This window comes from Pagrus pagrus (assembly GCF_965226575.1).
Source record: "Pagrus pagrus genome assembly, chromosome: 4".
In the NCBI taxonomy this organism is placed as follows: Eukaryota; Metazoa; Chordata; class Actinopteri; order Spariformes; family Sparidae; genus Pagrus; species Pagrus pagrus.
This window is the reverse complement of record NC_140188.1, coordinates 1,905,737-1,924,570: the sequence shown is the minus strand read 5'-3', so window position 1 is coordinate 1,924,570 and position 18,834 is coordinate 1,905,737. Positions and strand designations below refer to the sequence as shown.

Below are 18,834 nucleotides of genomic sequence, written 5' to 3'. Positions count from 1 at the left end.
GATGAATGTTGTCAGATCGCCTGAATTGCTGCTTCCATTACCCAGTAGAGAACTTTTAATGATGACAGGCAGCGCTGCATATCATCATCACCCTTCACACGCATCTCCAAAATGTCAGCCCGTAAAAAGAAAAAGAAAAGCTTATTTTCCTCTTTGACAAATGCAGTTTTGATGTTTTACAAAGACTTTTCCGACATTTTTGGCTCAGTCCCTGGGTAATATTGAACTTCTTGTGCCTTCAGCTTCAAGTAAGGCTTTAAATAGTTAAGCTGGCACTTTTACCTGCCATCAGCTGTTGAGATACAAGGTGGCAGAAACCCTGAAGACACTTCCATCAGGATCTCAGTTTGGCAAGCGGTGAAGTGACACGTAAAATGCATTATGGTGTGTAGAGGTGACTATTTGAAGAGCATGTCAGAGTTAAGCAGACTTTAAATTCAGGAAATCTAAATGTCTTTATTTCAACAATGGGTCTAATGACTGTACACCCATCATCAAAAATATTAACTAACAGGTAAAATGAATATCATTGACCATCTTGTTACAATTGAATGCTCAGTTGGGAAACTTTGGGTCCTGGCACTCATGTGGATAACACTTGACATGCACCACCCGCCCAGACTGCAGACCAAAGACAACCCTCATAACAGTCGCACTCCCTCACCACAAAAAGTGCTCAGAAATAACCTGACAAATGTGACAAAGAGCAAAAATGCACCTTTTAAATTTTAGACTTGGGACGTCAGCTTGATTTTGGTATATATTTCCTCTGGGTTAAAACTTTTTTAATGAAATAAGGGTTTTTTTTGCTTAGCAACAGATTTAACTAATGAATGAGCTAATTAGTCTACTAACAGCGTTATTAAAGAGCCAGAGTGAGGTTGTTAAAGGGCCACATTTGGCCCCCGGACCTAGGTCTGGTTGAAGGCATCAACCTGCACTCCAAATTCCCCAGATTCCCATCGGATCGAGCACTCTGGGACGTGCCGGATCGAGTCTTACCAATGGAAGTCCCCCAGTGGATCGGACTTGGCTCTGAACTGTCGAGGCTGACACAGGACTCTCACAGTGTCTCTCAGCAGGTCGCGGATCCTTTGAGACCTGAGACCTCCATTCATTTCCTACCTGAAAGAATAACCCACCATATTTTCATCTTCATTCATGACTCTAAATGAAAGATAATGTTGTTTTGTTTCTGCTGGATGTGTAAATAGGCAATTGTTTGCAAAACACATTTACCATAAAAAGTTTCTAGGTTAATAATATGTCAGGTTTTGCCTCAAAGGGGCCAAGAAATCATTTACGGCTGCTTTCATAAAAACACATGGCACGATTTCAGCTCTGGTCCTGTTGTCACCGCGCTCGTCTGTTTGAGTCTGAAGCTTGTGTGATTGTCACCTAGACAGTTTGCTTTCGTTCTCGTTTACTGCTCTTCCAGTCGGTAACGTCCCGTCAACGATGTCTGTTTTTCTTTGTCAAAAAAGTGCTGACTTTTTCCCGGTAACGCAGAGGTGGTCGAAGAGAAGAGAATCAATTCAGTTAAAAACACTTGTAGCCAGAGTTCCTGCTCACTAAATAACTTGCTGCAGCTTAAAAACACATTATAATAACAAGAAACCATCCACACATTCCAGTCGAGGCAGGTTTAATTTATTCTGAAACAAATTTCATTTCATCAATTTCTACTTATTTACAGATTAAGTATATAGTACATTTTAAGCAAATGTCACCAGATGCTGAACACAGAAAGTAGAAGCCTCATCTTCAAAACACTTACAAAGATTATCTTATCATTAGCTTAGCATCATTTGCAGGTCTTGGGGATTACCACTGCATATGTGGAAAAATATAGTATGAACCCTTTTGTGGCGCCAGAGGAAGCTGCATGTAAGCTCATAAATTGCCTCCAGTGATGTCACTCAGTGGTTAAGCTGCATTGTGGGTAATGTAGGCGCCTGGTTTTGAAAAGGAAGAATGTGGGAATTGATTTTGAGCATGTGTTTTTAAACTGTCCACGTGTTATAGGAGTGCAATGCTCAACCCATGGACTGCTTTTCAAAACCTGGTGCCTACATTACCCACAATGCATCTGAGCCACAGACTGATATCACTGGAGGCGATACATCAGATTACATGCGGCTTCCTCTGGAGCCACAAAAGGCTTCATACTACTTCTTACGCTCCAAGACATGTAAACACACTTTAATAATGTACATGTAAATTTGGTGGAGTTACCCTTTAAGCCTGGCTCTGCAGATTACATGATGCTACAAATGTTAGCTCAGCAGACAATATGATACAACACTTTCACATTTCACTCACTGCATCGTCTCTTTAATCGGTTACAATAGGGACTTTTATTCTTTATCTCGAGGACATCCATATTCCCAAGCACCTTTGCAGTTTTGCTGATGTTTATGTCAGGACAGGTGTATGACAGGGGCATTATGTACATAATCTGTATTAAAAGGATATACTGAAAGTGTATGTCCCGACTTTTAATATGAAGTGTCTTTGAAATATAAGAATAATGCAAGAAAAGCACATTGTCATTTACAAAAGTTTAAACGTGTCAAACTAGCTTTTTTTTGTTGAATTAACATATACGTCTTCTGACCCCAGTACTGAGTCCTCCCCTGGAAAACCTGGATGTGCACTACTCTGGTCCCTCGGCTCCTGCCTCTTCGGCTTGACCCTGTCCGTCTTGAGCACCACCAAGGTAATCGAGCTCAGTGTTGTCCTCTCGTCTCGGCTTCTGCCTTCTGCTGGCCTACAGAGACATGGCAAAAAATGTATATAAGTCACAAAATACCTGCTCTTCCCTAAATCCGTATACTATTATACAAACAAGTATTCCAGTCAAACCCCTAATTCTGCCAGTGGTCCCAGAAACATCTGGGGCAACATGCTTCTTCAGTACAGGGAGTGTTTGGTACATAATGTACTTACTCAAAATGTTTTGCTTCTGTTTTCTCTGCTGTACCAAACACACCGAACTGTGATCCCAATGTGAACACTGAGTTTTACACATTACACCACGACAGTCACTTCCACTGATGTGTACCTTGCAGTAGAAAAACATGGCAGCACTGGACGCCACCATCAGCACGAGGAGTACGAGCCTGATGATCTGATCTGTTGAAGGGGCTGAAACAGATTCACAATCATTACATCAGTTCAAAGAGGAACATGCCGATTTCTTTGCTTCATTAAATATTTTAAATCAAATTCGTTATTTTTAGCTTTCAAACCTTGTATTTTTTAAACTCTAGGCTTAGTTTTTTCAGATGTTGGCAGCGTACGTTTCTGCAAACCACAGATATGTTGCACTTTTCCTCAGGTTGCAACTTTGCATTTCTTTAGGCTGTTTTATGTCGTGACAGCGCTGTGATCATGGTCTGGTTAGGTTTGGGCACAAAAAACACTTATGGTTATGGTTGGAAAAAGATTTGTCTGTATAAAGATTGGGCGACTACTTCAGGCAGTATTCTCCTCACTTCTGCACCTGCGTTTGTGTTTTCAAAATGACCATCTCTACGAGAACAACTGGCTGTGTAAGACTATGAAAATCATGTTTTGACTTATATAGCTCTGTCGCCACAAACACAGCTGGAAACTGTCCCCAAGTCTTGTCAAAAATATCTGGTTTTGTTGCCATTTTCATGGCTGGAAATGTCCCAACATCTCATCAAAAAAATATCCAGCTTTGTTGCCACTAACATGGCTGGAAACTGTTCCAACTCTATTCAAAATTATCCGGTTTCACGAACACGGCTAGAAAATGCCCCAACATCTTGTCCAAAATATCCAGTTTTGCTGCCACTTTAGCTGTCATGCCTAGCCGTCACATCATCCCTCCTTCTCATGACATGAAAGTCAGCTCACATACACGCGATGTGAATGTGATAGGACTCATGTTGTAGAAACGTATACATAATATCTGATATATGGATGAAAGTATTTGTGGTTTGCAGAAACGTAAAATGACTCAGATTCTCTATAAAGTTACCTGCGACAGCGACATAGAGACGCTGGCCCTCAGAGGAGAAGTTATGGGAGAAAACATAGACGTGATAAACACAGCTGTAGTCCCCTTGGTGGGTGTGGTCTGCAGCAGAGAACAGGAAGTGGGCAGAGTGATTGACAGCTGGCTGGGTGTAGCTCTGTGATGTCACTGAGTTGGTCAAAACAAGCTGGAAGGAGCCTCCTGGATGCTGGGGCAGGATGCAGCAGCTGATGGTGAAACTGGAGCCCAGGAGCACCTGAAGCCCCCGGTGCTTGTCCTGGGACAACCCGTCAGTGTGGGGGGAGAAGGAGATGTTTGGCTGAGCCAGAATATCTGTGAAGGCAATTGGAAATTGAGTGAGTCTCTATTGAGAATATAAAATTCCTCCATCCTCATCTATATCTAATGAGAATCCAGTCATTCACCGTACTGTTCAAGGTTACCTGAGCAGATCACCTCCAGGCTGATGGACTGTTGGAAAACATCAGACATTATTAAACACTCCCGCAGCAGGAGGATAGATTCAGACTGAACACAGGAGTGGCTGATCCACCACGCAGGTTTATCTGGAGTGTTCCTTAGTTTTGTTGAAACAGCAGAACCACAGTCGAGTTGTCTACACACAACAGGTGCTGACTTCTGGTCCCATCCAAAGACCATGTTAGCCGCTGGTCTCCACTCTCCGTGTTGTTTCATCTCTAACGTGCCATCACAGTGACTGGTTCCCCCCAACAGCCTGACATTATCAGGCTCTGAACAGAGACAGGAGACTAATTAATAAAAGACATTTTGATAAGTTCAAGTAAAACCAAAGCTGCAGCTCCGCTCCTACCTGAGCAGGTGAGTCCAACAGCTTTTCCACTAGAGCAGTTGTTTCTATCTGAGCCTGAGCTTCTACAGTCCAGGAGAGCAGACTCACGGCCTCCACACTGGAACTCTTTGCTCCACGTTGAAGCCTTCATGTCTCCATAGAGCGCCCCCTGGAGGACTGAAGGAGCCCCACAGCCGAGCTGCCTACAGACCACCTCTGCATCCTGCTGGTCAAAGTCATCTTCACACACTGAGGACCAACTCTGGTTAGACTTCACCTCCAGTCTGCCTGAACACAGACTGTTCCCGTTCACCAGCCTGACAGAGTCTATCGGGGAAAAGAGAGCGAGAATGAATAAGATGTTTTTTTTAAGTTTTAAAACTAACCAAAAAGATGGCGAGTGGACAATGTAAGTGAGCAAGATGACAGTGATTTAGTCATTTTGGTGAGTCCAGTGTCAGTTCTTATTGCATCAGTTAAAAAAAGGAACTAATTTAAAACACTGTTGTTCATTCTAACAGTGTTTAATGTAACTTAATATACGGTGACGGACATAAATATAAGGTGCCAAAATATGTTCCCCAGGCGACTACTGCTTTTTTTTAAGGGTTACTGTTGAAGTTGTTGCCTTTGTTTGTTTTTACCTGAGCAGGTGATCTCCAGAGTATTTTGGAAAGGAAAATTCCATATTGATGAACATTCCCTGATTGCAGACTCAGACTGACCACAGGAAGTTGCGATTGTCCATGCATCTGGGTTGTCCACATGTGCTGTTTTGATTGAAAGAGCAGAGCCACAGTCCAGCTGTCTGCATACAACAGCTGCAGACATCAGATCCCATGTAGGAATGATGAAGGGAGCCACTGGTTTCCAGTTTCCCTTGTGTTTCATCACAAGTGTGCCCACACAGGAGTTGGATCCTCCATCCAACCGGATGTCATTGGGCTCTGCACAGTTACAAAAGAGTAAATGGTAAAATAAAATGACGTAACTTGTTTTAGAATCAAAGCTGAAGCTCCTCTCCTACCTGAGCAGGTGAGTCCAACAGCTTTACCAGGTGAGCAGGTGTTTCTATCTGAGCCTGAGCTTCCACAGTCCAGGAGAGCAGACTCACGGCCTCCACACTGGAACTCTTTGCTCCACGTTGGAGCCTCCACTTCTCCATAGAGCGCCCCCTGGAGGACTGAAGGAGCCCCACAGCCGAGCTCCCTACAGACCACCTCTGCATCCTGCTGGTCAAAGTCATCTTCACACACTGAGGACCAACTCTGGTTAGACTTCACCTCCAGTCTGCCTGAACACAGACTGCTCCCAGTCACCAGCCTGACAGAGTCTGGAGAAAGACGGCAACAGACAGAAAGATTTGTACTTAAGGCTCGGTACCGAACTTCGGTTCTTTTATGGCACCGACCGAAATGCTTCTGTAGTACCGAGTATCAAAATATGCCTCGTCTTTCGGTTCCCAGAGGTTAATCACGGGATCAAGATCTGATAATGCTGCCGATGATTTGCTGTAACGTTACACGTGATTGCGGCATGCAGGAAGTGTTTGACTGCAAGACGAGCGGACCGACCTCCTCTCAGCACTTAAGTCCGCCTGTGCAGGGCTCTATACTTTAGTATTTCACTCGCATTTGCCCCTTGAAAAATGTTACTACAGTGTGCGAGCAAAGGTCACCGGTTACCATCACAACCACAAGTTACCAGCCCTTTTCACACAGACGCCGCATTATCGCCACAGCGGCGGTTCGCCAGTTCTCCGCCGTTGGTTGTTCACACAGAGCCGAGCAGCTCCGGAGTAAAAGACGAACCAGAGTGTAATTCACACAGAAAGCCGGCGCCTCGGTCGGGAGGGTTGACAAACAGTTGGTGAGTTTAAGTTTTTTGACGGGGACAGACACTGTTTTTCGGCCAGAAATGTGACGAAGAGTCGGTCGGACAGACAGGAGGACAGAGGCTTCTCCTCATATAAGTTGCCAAAGACACGACCAGTCACTACCTTACAGTTGTATGGTCATGTGACGTTGCTTTGTGGGACATTTCTCTATATTTTGTTGAGTGATGGACCTGTTCAGTTATCAGACAGTGAACACCAAAATCATTGTTTTGCAAATACTGCAGGGGCCAGAAGCTGAAAAAAAATGTTTTGTGTGCCTGCGATGAAAAAAATCAAGTCAAACACTGTAAATCTGTTGAAAAACAGCTGAAAAATGTGTTATGTAATATTCTTTGTGTTAGAATTAATATTATAAAATTGGTATCGAAAAAAGTATCGTTCAGGAACCGGGATCGAAGTGAAGGTATCGGTATTGGTACCGGTATCGAAAGTTTTTGATTGATACCCAGCCCTATTTCTACTCCTGTATTCAGGTTCAGGAACCTTCTCTTTCTCGACAATCAGCAGGTGATTGTATGAAACCTTTCTGCTGTTTTCTCCCTTGATGGCTGAATAACTCCTATAATTAAATACTGCCGTTTCCTTCCCTATGAATGTATGCCTTCCTGCATATAACAGCAACAATGTGACACTTATGTGAGCTGGAAAATAAAACTGAGCACTTCTCCTTGAACTGCTTTCAGTCCCTAGAGTGAAAACTAAACATGGAGAAGCAGCGTTCAGTTATTATGAACCACATATCTGGAACAAACTCCCAGAAAACTGCAGGTCTGCTCCAACTCTCACCTCTTTGAAATCGAGGCTGAAGACCTTTCTGTTTGCCACAGACTGTTACTGAAGCACTTTTAAGGCTTTGAACTGCACTGTGACTTTTATTTTCTATTCTTGTCTCTTTAAACCTATTATATTTTAGCCTACTTTCCTGTTTCTCAATTTGTGTTAATGTTTTGTTTAAATATTTTTTAAATGCAATTTTTAATTTCTTTTAATGTAATTTTATTCCCCTGTGAAGCACTTTGAGTTGCCTTGTGTCTGAATTGTGCTACACAAATAAACTTGCCTTGCCTTGATCTACTGCGGCTTGGATCTGCTAAATGAAGAAATGTAAACAACAAGACAACCATCATAGCTGATGTGTTTGCTGGTGTTACCTGAACACTTGACCTCCAGGTTGAAATTGGCAGAAAGGGTTGTTGTAAATACACAATCACTAACTGCAGACCCGGACTGAAGACAAGTTGATCTAATCCACCAGACAGGTACGGCTGTTAAACTCTGTATCCGCCCTGTTGAAACAGCAGAGCCACAGTCCAGTTGTCTGCACGCTGCATCTGCCGTCTTTAGATTCCACTGACCCATTTCTTCATCCACTTTTCTCCACAGGCCTCGTCGTTTCACCTCCAGTTCACCAGCACAGCGACTGGATCCTCCCACCAGCCGGACAATATCAGGCTCTGAGCAGACGAGAGTAAAAGATGAAAAGATAAAAAAAAAAAAGACAAGTCACATTTAATAGAAACTCAAATCAAATTCAAGCTGAAGCTCCTCTCCCACCTGAGCAGGTGAGTCCAACAGCTTTTCCAGATGAGCAGGTGTTTCTATCGGAGTCTGAGCTTCTACAGTCCAGGAGAGCAGACTCACGGCCTCCACACTGGAACTCTTTGCTCCACGTTGAAGCCTTCATGTCTCCATAGAGCGCCCCCTGGAGGACTGAAGGAGCCCCACAGCCGAGATCCCTACAGACCACCTCTGCATCCTGCTGGTCAAAGTCATCTTCACATACTGAGGACCAACTCTGGTTAGACTTCACCTCCAGTCTGCCTGAACACAGACTGTTCCCGTTCACCAGCCTGGCAGAGTCTGGAGAAAGACGGCAACAGACAGAAAGATTTTAACTCCTGCGTTCAGGTTCATGAGCCTTCTCTTTCTCTACAATCAGCAGGTGAGAAACGGCTCGTCCCACTGGCGCAGCATGGCTGGAAATCGTAGTCCAAACTTTTCTGCGTTTTTCTCCCTTGATGGCTGAATAACGTATCTAATTCAATACTGCCTTTTTATTACCTGTGCCAAGGAGGTTAGGTTTTCACCTGTGCCCATTTGTTGGTCGATTGGTTTGTCAGCAGGATTACACCAAAACTAGTCAACAGATTTCTCAAAACTTGAATGGAGGATGGGTCTTGGCCCAGAATAGACCCCTTTAACCTATGATGCAGATTAAAGGACGGATCAAGGGATTTTTACAGTAAGTCCCTATGCGTGTTATTGTCTTCCTCATATTTACATGTTTCCACTGAAAACTGTCAGGTAGGGAGGGAGTTGTCGAGGATATTGATTGCCCTTTACTGTAGCTAATAGCATTAGCACTGAATGTGAATTGCGCCCCCTGCCATGCAGCAACATGTCAATGTAGCCAACTCTGCTGGACCGGGAGCTCCCAGTGAACGCGGCCGATTAAGTGATGAGAGGGCTCGATAAACACGGCCCAAACGAGACCTTCCCTTTGTTACTGGCTTTTCTATTGTGCTGTAATTTTTTGTAGCAATCTCAGGCACAAGAATTTCCTTCTGGGTTAATAAAGTTCTAATTTATCTATAACACAGCATCTGAAGATGACTGCAGCCAATTGGACCACAGGGAACACAGTACCAACGTAGTTGTCTTGCCGGGTTTAGCTCCTGGTAACCGGGGTCCTACTGCAGTAAGCAAATAGGACCACTTACATTAGCTGAGTGACTAAACAAGCAAGCAGTAGCTAAACTTCGTAAACAACCTCTGTGCTGTCGTTGAACCGTTCGCTCCCAAACACCGGCCGCGTCCAGTTGGAGCCCGGTACAGCGGCATCCATCTGACATGAAATCTTAGCTCTGTGCCACTCGCTCACTGCTCAAAGTTAATGACTGACTGATGGGTGGATGGCATGATATAAAATATATGACAGTTTGTTTTACAGGAACAAGACATGACTAAATTTTGATACCAAAATACAAAGAATTGTTTCTTTTGGTGTATATTATGGCGGAGGTATGCGCTCTTGAGTTGCCATTCTAGTTTACTATGTACTTATGTCTTCCCTCATATACCTGCAACAGTCTGTCAGGAGGAATATAAAACTGAGCACTTATCCTTGATGACTTCTTGATCTACTGTGGCTTGGATCTGCTGAATGAAGAAATGTAAATGTAAACAACAAGACAACCATCATAGCTGATGTGTTTGCTGGTGTTACCTGAACACTTGACCTCCAGATGGTATTCAATAGAATGAATTCTTGTAGATATACACTCTCTAACTGCAGACCCGGACTGAAGACAAGCTGATCTAATCCACCAGACAGGTACGGCTGTGAAACTCTGTATCCACCCTGTTGAAACAGCAGAGCCACAGTCCAGTTGTCTGCACACTGCATCTGCCGTCTTTAGATTCCACTGACCCATTTCTTCATCCACTTTTCTCCACAGGCCTCGTCGTTTCACCTCCAGTTCACCAGCACAGCGACCGGATCCTCCCACCAACCGGACAATATCAGGCTCTGAGCAGACGAGAGTAAAAGATGAAAAAAAAAGACAAGTCACATTTAATAGAAACTCAAATCAAATTCAATCTGAAGCTCCTCTCCTACCTGAGCAGGTGAGTCCAACAGCTTTTCCAGATGAGCAGGTGTTTCTATCTGAGCCTGAGCTTCCACAGTCCAGGAGAGCAGACTCACGGCCTCCACACTGGAACTCTTTGCTCCACGTTGAAGCCTTCATGTCTCCATAGAGCGCCCCCTGGAGGACTGAAGGAGCCCCACAGCCGAGCTCCCTACAGACCACCTCTGCATCCTGCTGGTCAAAGTCATCTTCACACACTGAGGACCAACTCTGGTTAGACTTCACCTCCAGTCTGCCTGAACACAGACTGCTCCCGTTCACCAGCCTGACAGAGTCTATCGGGGAAAAGAGAGAGAACGAATTAGATGTTGTGTTTTTAAAACAAGTCTCCAGCTACTTCAGTTGTTGAGGAGAATGCTGCTGCACTGTTTTGTTGTGAAGCTTCAGAAATGTTTTGTGGACCAGGAAACTTCACCTGACTTTCCATCATCATGGGGATGATTAGATAAAGACTCAAAATTGAGTCCTCTTAGGCTCTGAGCTTGTTTGTGATTAGTGTTTTTGCGTTATGGCTTCTGATGGCATTACCTGAACAGGTGATCCACAGACTGTTACCAGGAGTTATGGACCTTTTTATTGAACAGTTCCTCAGTCCAGTTCCAGAATTCAGACAGAAAGGCGTCATTCTCCATGAAGATGAAAATGTGGGATTTCTTGAGAGAACCTGAACCACAGAACCACAGTCCAGATGTCTACAAACTGCATCTGCTAACTTCAGGTCCCAGTCACTGTCATCCACTTCTCTCCAATCTCCCTGGCTCTTCACCTGTAGTTCACCAGAACAGCGGCTGGATCCTCCAACCAGCTGGATATCATCAATCTCTGAGCACAGGTAAGAGTTGTTAGTGTAATAATATTTTGTGTTATTCTTCCATTAGGACTCTATTTAATATATCAGTTTACCTTCAGAAGTATCAGTTTCCTCTGTCAGGAGACCTGGGGAGAATCCTAAAAACAGAAACAATCATTTCAAATGAAGGTCACAATAAGATCGGGTGTGGTGGTTGCATGACAGGACTGTGGATATTGTCTTATGTCTCTTCCATTGCAGGAACTCGAGGAAGGGATTACCTCCAAACATTACTCTGTTAAAGGATAGGGTCTGATTTTCTGAGGTCTTTCTTAGCACCATGGGTTGACTGCACAATGAGGAAATGTAGGAATCTGGGAAACTAAAATGGGCCTCTGATGTCTATGTTTGATGATGGTTGCATATAAAACATATTAACGTTGCTGCAAGCCACAGATAACATCCAAGGTTGACATGTGTACCAAACGTGGCATATTGCATTCACATTATAAGCTTATTAGCCACCTGTCACATCCACAGGTGTGTAGGGTAATGGTGTTGGCATTATTACAAGCCAACAAGGCTCCAACAGTTCGAGTCACACCACTGGGTATTTTTAAAGACACCTGGGGATATTGCCAGCCATTTTTGTGGGAACAAAACCAGATATTTTTCACAGGAAGTCGGACCATCTCCAATCCGTGATCGTGGCGACTAAGACAGGTATTTCAAGCCAAACCATGATGTTTTCCTGAACATAACCAAGTGGTTTTTGTGCAAAAACCTAAACCTTAAAGTGTAACTCTCGGCAAAATGCAACCTGGACTTTTTTTGGAAATGTACCCGAGTTAAACCTTCATGTAAAAGCATAATTTGTCGATCCCTGAGGAACTAAGCTTTAGGAGCTTTCCACCTTTACTCTCCTCCATGTTACGTCGCACTCGGGGATCGATGCTTCTCGACTGGCAGGACGGCGGCGAGCGGAACAAGCTACTGCTGGCGTGAGTTGTTCAAAACCCTTTTTAGTAAACTGTGTACACAAACAGTGTTCTCAATGCTTGTGTTCTTGTGTAGAGACCCTGGTGATGCTACGAGCAAAGTTTCATGTTGTGTCGAGTCTTCTTAGTGTTGTAAAAATAGCGATTTTTATGCTACCGTAAAGTTGCCCCTAACACGCCATTGAAAATGATTTTGACCTGAAAACCAAAACACGGTAAATCTTAAAAGTGGCTTTTTCGCTGTAATTATGCTTTTACACGAAGGTTTGACTCGGGTACATTCACAAAAAAAGCCTAGGTTGCATTTTGGCAAGAGTAACACTTTAAGTTGCAACTTAAAGAATCATTTAGTTTTAATTAATCTGTGGTTTTGCAGAAGTTTACTTGGCTAACATTTATTCTGGCAACTGGCTTGTATATATCATGCAATAAGTGACAAAATGCCCCCGAATCATCATAAATGCAAAAACAAAAACCGCTTCCTGGAAAGATGAAGAGAGGCAACATGTTGATACCAGTGTGGAGGGTTTTTCCAGAAAAATTCAAAGGATGTGACATTTATGTGCGCTCAGAAGGTTTAAACCTCTTCATAGCCTCAGGAAAAAAACTCCTAGAATAAAAATACCCAAAATGAATCAGGAATAAGGCTTTTATTCATATTTAGGTCTCATTTGAAAGGTGCAGAATATGAATCCCTTGAAAATGAACCTACTTCTATTACTATTACAATTTAACAAAAAGTAAGATTTTCATCCACGCTGAGAATATCTAAATTTCAAAGGCAATATCCCCATTATAACCAAGGTTTCATGAATAATGTTGTGGCTGAAAGTCAACTTTAATCAACCGTAACTCTGTCAATGTGATAAAAATCACTAAAATACAACATTTGTTACACAATTTAGAAATATATACTCAGGAAGTCTCAGTGTTTAGGCCGTCAGGGTTATAAATCAACACATTACAAAGAACATTTAACAGCAATTAAACAAAAAAAATGTAAAAGTAAAACAGAGGGGGATGCACCTCCCCAAAAAACTACCACAATATCCTTAAAAATATGATATCATCCTAATAAGATCGATTTGTGATTTATAGCAGTCAGTTGTCAGCAGCCTAACTAGTCTAGATGAGATTTCTTCATCATTTTATACCCACTTTCACAAATTTATTGTATTTTCCAAAAGTTAAAAATATCGGCTTGACTGAATTTCGCTTATTCTCCGGTGGATCACACAATCCAAACTCATGATATGTAGGAGGCAGTCAGTGAGGTTTAAGTGGCCGAGGTCGTACCTGAGCTCCAGAGCAACATGAACACCAGCAGTCGGTCTACGGGATCCATGTCCAGTTGGCGTGTTGTCCAAACAGTCTGTCACTCTTTCTCACTTACTCTCTGTCTTTATCAGCTCTCATCAAATGTGCAGTTTCCTCTTTAACTTTTGATCTCTACGGTGGGCAAACAGGAAGCTACCTGATATAATCGTAAGCTGACATCCTGTACTCTTCAATTTCAGGTACCGCAGTATCATTTACTGGAACTAGAATATGTTTCAGTAAACGTGTGAAGCTGTTTCACATCTGTGACCAGACATTTTCTCTTGCTGCATAAATTCATCTTTGCTGTAAACCTATCGGCATGAGGCCAGTGCAGATCTACTGATTACCTGATTAATTTTTACATCGCCCAACATTTACTTTGTTTTAAGTGGTTGCTACTAGTTTGTTTTAGATTACATTTTAAAATCATACATTTTACTTACAAGGTTTCACAGGTCGCCTCGGCACATTATTTAACAATCTAATCAAATTCTAGACTTTAGACTTTCTAAAAACCCAACACATCCTCATACCCAAGTACCTACCGTATGTTGCATAGGTAACTTAAGATACATTATGTATCTGGCATAACTTCCCAACGGTAGTTAAAATAAGTCACTGTGACTTTCGCATCATAAACACCTGAAAACGGAGGTCAGCTCTATGGATCGCTGCTGGAGTCAGGCTGATAAACAGGAGTGAAGATAAATCCACTTTTTAATCCCAAAAGTTAAAAAAGTCATCTCTGAGCTCTCCTCCCCTTGGCACACGGTCCGGATCAGATCAGAGTGACTCCAGGTGTTTATTCTCCAGAGGGTCTGGCTCTAATCCAGACTCTCTAACCAGATCTAAGCAGCTGAGCAGCACCTCTTCCCGCCTGCCCAGCTTATGGCTGCTTTGGCATGACTTGAAGACTTGGCAAACAGAAGATTTGAGACCTGAGCACATGTCCGGGGGCGAAGAGGACTTCCTGTTCCTGTGATGATGTTTTTTTCTGATTACCAAGGGCCATTCTCTTGGAAATCTGTGCTGGATTGGGCCCAGTTTAGGAACGGGTCCAGATAATGACCACTCTGGAGTTCTGACTACTGGGACTGTTTGGTCTGGAATATCACAGCCATCACTAAGCGCCATTATGCCGGCTGTCCGCCTTATTGAAGTGACCTCTGTATGGTTTCCTTAGGTCCGTTTTCAACCCAAGACTTGTGTGTTTTGAGGCACAGTTGTACTTTGACCTCGCAGTCCACAATTTTGCCTTTTCCTTTTTTTTTTCCCCCCTCATTGATAATCAAACGGAGACTCTTTAAAATTCGAGCATAGGTGACACTGGGAGGAGGACACACATACACAATACACCCCGGGTGAGTGTTTATAATGAGAGGACTGTGTACAGGTGTGTGCCACACGCTTTTATTGACCTGAACATGTTCTTGCTTAGATTCTGAGGTATTCTGAGTTTTATAAATGAGGTGAAACTCCACCCAAAGTCTTTATCTTTTGAATATCAAACACTCACCTCCAGTAGACCTCAAAGCTACTGTATGTTTTCACTCATGGTGCATGGCAGCTGGAGCAAAGAAATGATCAATTAAATAGAAACTCAGACTGCTCCTACAGCATCTTCACTTCCGTCCGTCTGCAAGTTCAAACTCTTCATCTTCTCTAAAACATGGGTGCACGCACAACTCCCAAAACAATCCTCATGTACAAGTGAAGTTATAAACTCTAAAAAAAAAAAACTGTTACAGCTCCATGATATCAACAAATCAGAAAGTTACTCAGTTATTATACATTAGTGTATTCACAGCTAACATGTCTCTGTAGCCAGCAGATGGTGCTGTTAAGTTAAATATTTCAGCAGCTGAGCTCAATAAAAATCTGGCAGCAGTCAGCAGGTTGATGTAATAAAAAAGGAGAACTGACAGCCGTGTTTTTGTGCAAAGTTCATGGATTTAGCTTTCAGTCGACCACACCGAACAGTAAAAACAGTTCTCTGCTGTTGGACTGCATGAGTCCAGTAAGAATCGAAGGACGGTTCTGTAAACACAAAGATTTCCTCCACTGCAGAAGGGCTGCAACAAGGATAACATCATACTGATCAGTCAATCAATAACACAGAGTAATAACTTTTGTATAAAAGTTTATTACACCCAACATAAGCTTCTTTGTTTGTATAGCACCTTTTAAAAATAGATCCTACAAAGTGTTTTAACAGATGAAGTAAAAATGAGACAATCGGGAACAAAAGAGCAATGAAAAAGACGAGAGCAAACCAATAAAAATAAAACAAATAGAAACTGTTTTAGGTGCTCATATATTATTAGATAACTTATTTTTCATTAAGTTTTATTGTGCTTTGTCGCACCTGTAACCAAAGCCAACACTGCAGCAGGTGAGAAGCTAAACCACCGAAAGTCAGTATGAACAAGATTTCCAGGGGGTTTTGGAGGAACCAGCTGTCTTGAGTCATCCACTGTGTTCACTTGTTCAGCAGATATAATCATCTTTCCTCTGAGCTCCAGCATCTCCAGCCACCGAGAACATAATCATTAATCTGTGTTCTTCTCTCATCCTGGCTTCTGGACTCTACAGGCCTGCACATACATGATGGAAAACTGTCGTGTTAGTGTAAAAATAACTGCTGTCTGCTAAATAAATACATCATGCTGAATACTCAGCGTAACCTCATGTGTACCGTACCTTCGAGTGGCAGCAGAGGGCAGCGATTAGTGACATTATACCCAGCAGGAGGACAACAAGTCTGATGAAGAGCTCTGTCAGAGGGGCTGAAACAGATTTAAAAACATCACATCATTATTATTAAAAGCTAAGGTGCCTTAAAGGAAGAGACCAAAAATGAAAATTCAGTCATTATCTACTACTGAGTGAAGATTCATAGTCCACAAAACATTTCTGGAGCTTCACAGCAAAATAGCGGTGCAGCATTCTCTGGACCTGTTGTAAAAAGTAAAATAAACAAAATTCAGCTTGTCTGGTGTAATCCAAGTCTCCAAGAAGCCCTGAGATCCCAAAGTCGTTTGAAAAGACGTTATTAACACCCTCGATGTGCTGTTGAGCTTGTGCTCACCCTTCAAATCGGACGCTTTTATCTTGGCAGCTGCAGTGAAGATTTCAGCTTAAAAAAGGTTGTAAAAATCGTCTTTTCAGATCAATTTGGGATCTCAGGGCTTCTGGAGACTTGGATTATGCCAGACGAGCTGAATGCTGCCAATTCAGTTGGGTTTTTTTATGTTTTAACACAAGTCCCCAACTACTGCAGCTCTGTTTTACCGTGAAGCTCCAGAAATGTTTTGTGGACTTAGTGAATTACTTTGTTACATTCCAACACTAAAAGTCTGCATGGTAAGATAGTCGGCTTTACGTTCCCCTGATTATCTTGCGATACCTGCGATGGTGAGATAGAGATGCCGGCTCTCGGAGGAGAAGTTATGGGAGAAAACATGGACGTGATAAACACAGCTGTAGTCCCCTTGGTGGGTGTGGTCTGCAGCGGAGAACAGGAAGTGGGCAGAGTGATTGACAGCTGGCTGGGTGTAGTTCTGCACTGTGCTGGAGGAGGTCCAGATGAGCTGGAAGGAACCTCCTTGGTACTGTGGTTCGATAGAGCATGTGATGGGGAAGTTGGAGCCCAGGAGCACCTGAAGCCCCTGCTGCTTTGCCTTGGAGACCCCATCAGTGGAGGGAGTGGGCGAGATCTTTGGCTGAACGAGCAAATCTGTTAACAGAAAGAGAGCAGACGTGTCAACAGAGGGATAAAGGGCAAGTTCAACAGTTTTAAATGGGCCTAGATAGTTGCACTGATTCAGTCCAATAAGAATTTATCGCACATACGACCAAAAGGTTTTCTATCTTCCGAGTTAACTTCCTTGTTATGCGTCCCACTGAATATGTGCAGTCGGGTTTCTCCAGCGGGCCCCACAAGTTCTGCACGACTTTACATTGTGATGACGTCACAGATTTTTTTAATCGCTTTTCTGGGCGCGAAGGAAAGTTTTCCAATTTTAAAACCTATGAATCAGAAATTCATTATAGAAAGAGACATGTTTTCGCCCTTTCCGTCGGCTGGTTTGTCATCAGGATTACACAAAAAACTAATTGACGGATTTTCACAAAACTCAGATAGAGGATGGGTCTTGATCAAGAGTAGACCTCATTAAGTTGTCCTGATAAAGGGAAGGATCCAGGAATTTGTTCTCACTTTCTTCAACATTGCGAGGGTGTTTTTTTTGTTTTCTTTTATATTTTCGTGTATATATTTGTAGGATAATGGAAAACATCAGGCACATTCAGGTGACTGATATCTACAACTGAATACAATTTATTGTATTCAACAAAGGGGACTGTGGGGCCTGAGCATATTTCATTGAAAGAAGAGAAAAGAACGTCACTGAAGGCTTTACTCAATCGAAAGATGTTGTCGCTCTTCTGCCGACTGGCTTGGATGAGAGTTTGATATACCATCGGGCTCTGCTGGTGGTACCGGTCTTCTGCCAGTCATATGGTTCTTTGATCTGACATTTTTTGTTTGTTTTTAAAGTGTCAGACCTTTTCCAAACCATCTGGCGCATCAGGTTACTTGATCTCATCCCTCCTGTTTTGTGATCATCAGTGACGAGATTATGAGCAATCACAAAGAACATCAAGAGACATGAAGAAAGCAACTTCAGATGTGACTGTTCAGTCGTACCTGAGCACACCACTTCAAGGCTGAAATAGCTTTCAGTATCATCAGTCAGTTTTATACACTCCGTCAGAGCAGATGCTGACTGGACACAGGGCGATGAGATCCACCACACCAGTCGATCTGGAGCATCATTTGTCACCTCTGTTGAAATAACAGAACCACAATCCAGCCGTCGACAAACGGCGGCTGCAGACTTCTCGTCCCATTGAGAATCCCAGTCAGCCACTGGTCTCCACTCTCCCTGGTTCTTCTTCATCTCCAGTATACCAGCGCAGCGACTGTTCTTTCCCACCAACCTGATATTATCTGAATCTGAGCAGAGACAGGAAAGTAATTAGTAGAGGAATAAAGCTAGTGAGCCACATCAAAGCTGCATCTCTCCTACCTGAGCAGGTGAGTACAACAGCTTCACCAGATGAGCAGTTGTTTCTATCTGAGCCTGAGCTCCTACAGTCCAGGAGAGCAGACTCACGGCCTCCACACTGGAACTCTTTGGTCCACATCGGGGCCTCCACATATCCATAGAGCGCCCCCCGGAGGACTGAAGGAGCCACACAGCCGAGCTCCCTACAGACCACCTCTGCATCCTGCTGGTCAAAGCCATCTTTACACACTGAGGACCACCTCTGGTCAGACCTCACCTCCAGTACGCCTGAA

The 18,834-nt window shown here is 43.2% G+C and overlaps 1 protein-coding gene and 1 long non-coding RNA gene across 10 annotated transcripts in view; one reads left to right on the top strand and one right to left on the bottom strand.

The window, feature by feature from the left end:
• The window catches only part of LOC311256249, a 36,087-nt gene that overhangs the window by 5,669 nt on the left and 11,584 nt on the right, over positions 1–18,834 (top strand). For 3 of the 9 annotated variants that reach the window (XR_014622469.1, XR_014622470.1, XR_014622471.1), the window contains exons 3-9: positions 2,623–2,719; positions 8,098–8,276; positions 8,409–8,656; positions 8,786–8,956; positions 9,804–10,048; positions 10,173–10,341; positions 10,474–11,196. This is a non-coding gene — a long non-coding RNA (uncharacterized lncRNA). The remainder of the gene's footprint in view (positions 1–2,622; positions 2,720–8,097; positions 8,277–8,408; positions 8,657–8,785; positions 8,957–9,803; positions 10,049–10,172; positions 10,342–10,473; positions 11,197–18,834) is intronic. The other 6 variants (XR_014622464.1, XR_014622466.1, XR_014622468.1 and 3 more) reach the window with 6 other exon arrangements.
• On the bottom strand, positions 16,813–18,680 carry LOC311256246 (CD5 antigen-like; the record flags this gene model as incomplete). Its single annotated transcript, XM_084351110.1, has 3 exons — positions 16,813–17,208; positions 18,181–18,489; positions 18,563–18,680. 3 exons carry the CDS (start codon positions 18,678–18,680, stop codon positions 16,865–16,867), a joined length of 771 nt encoding a protein of 256 aa, XP_084207236.1. The 3' UTR covers positions 16,813–16,864.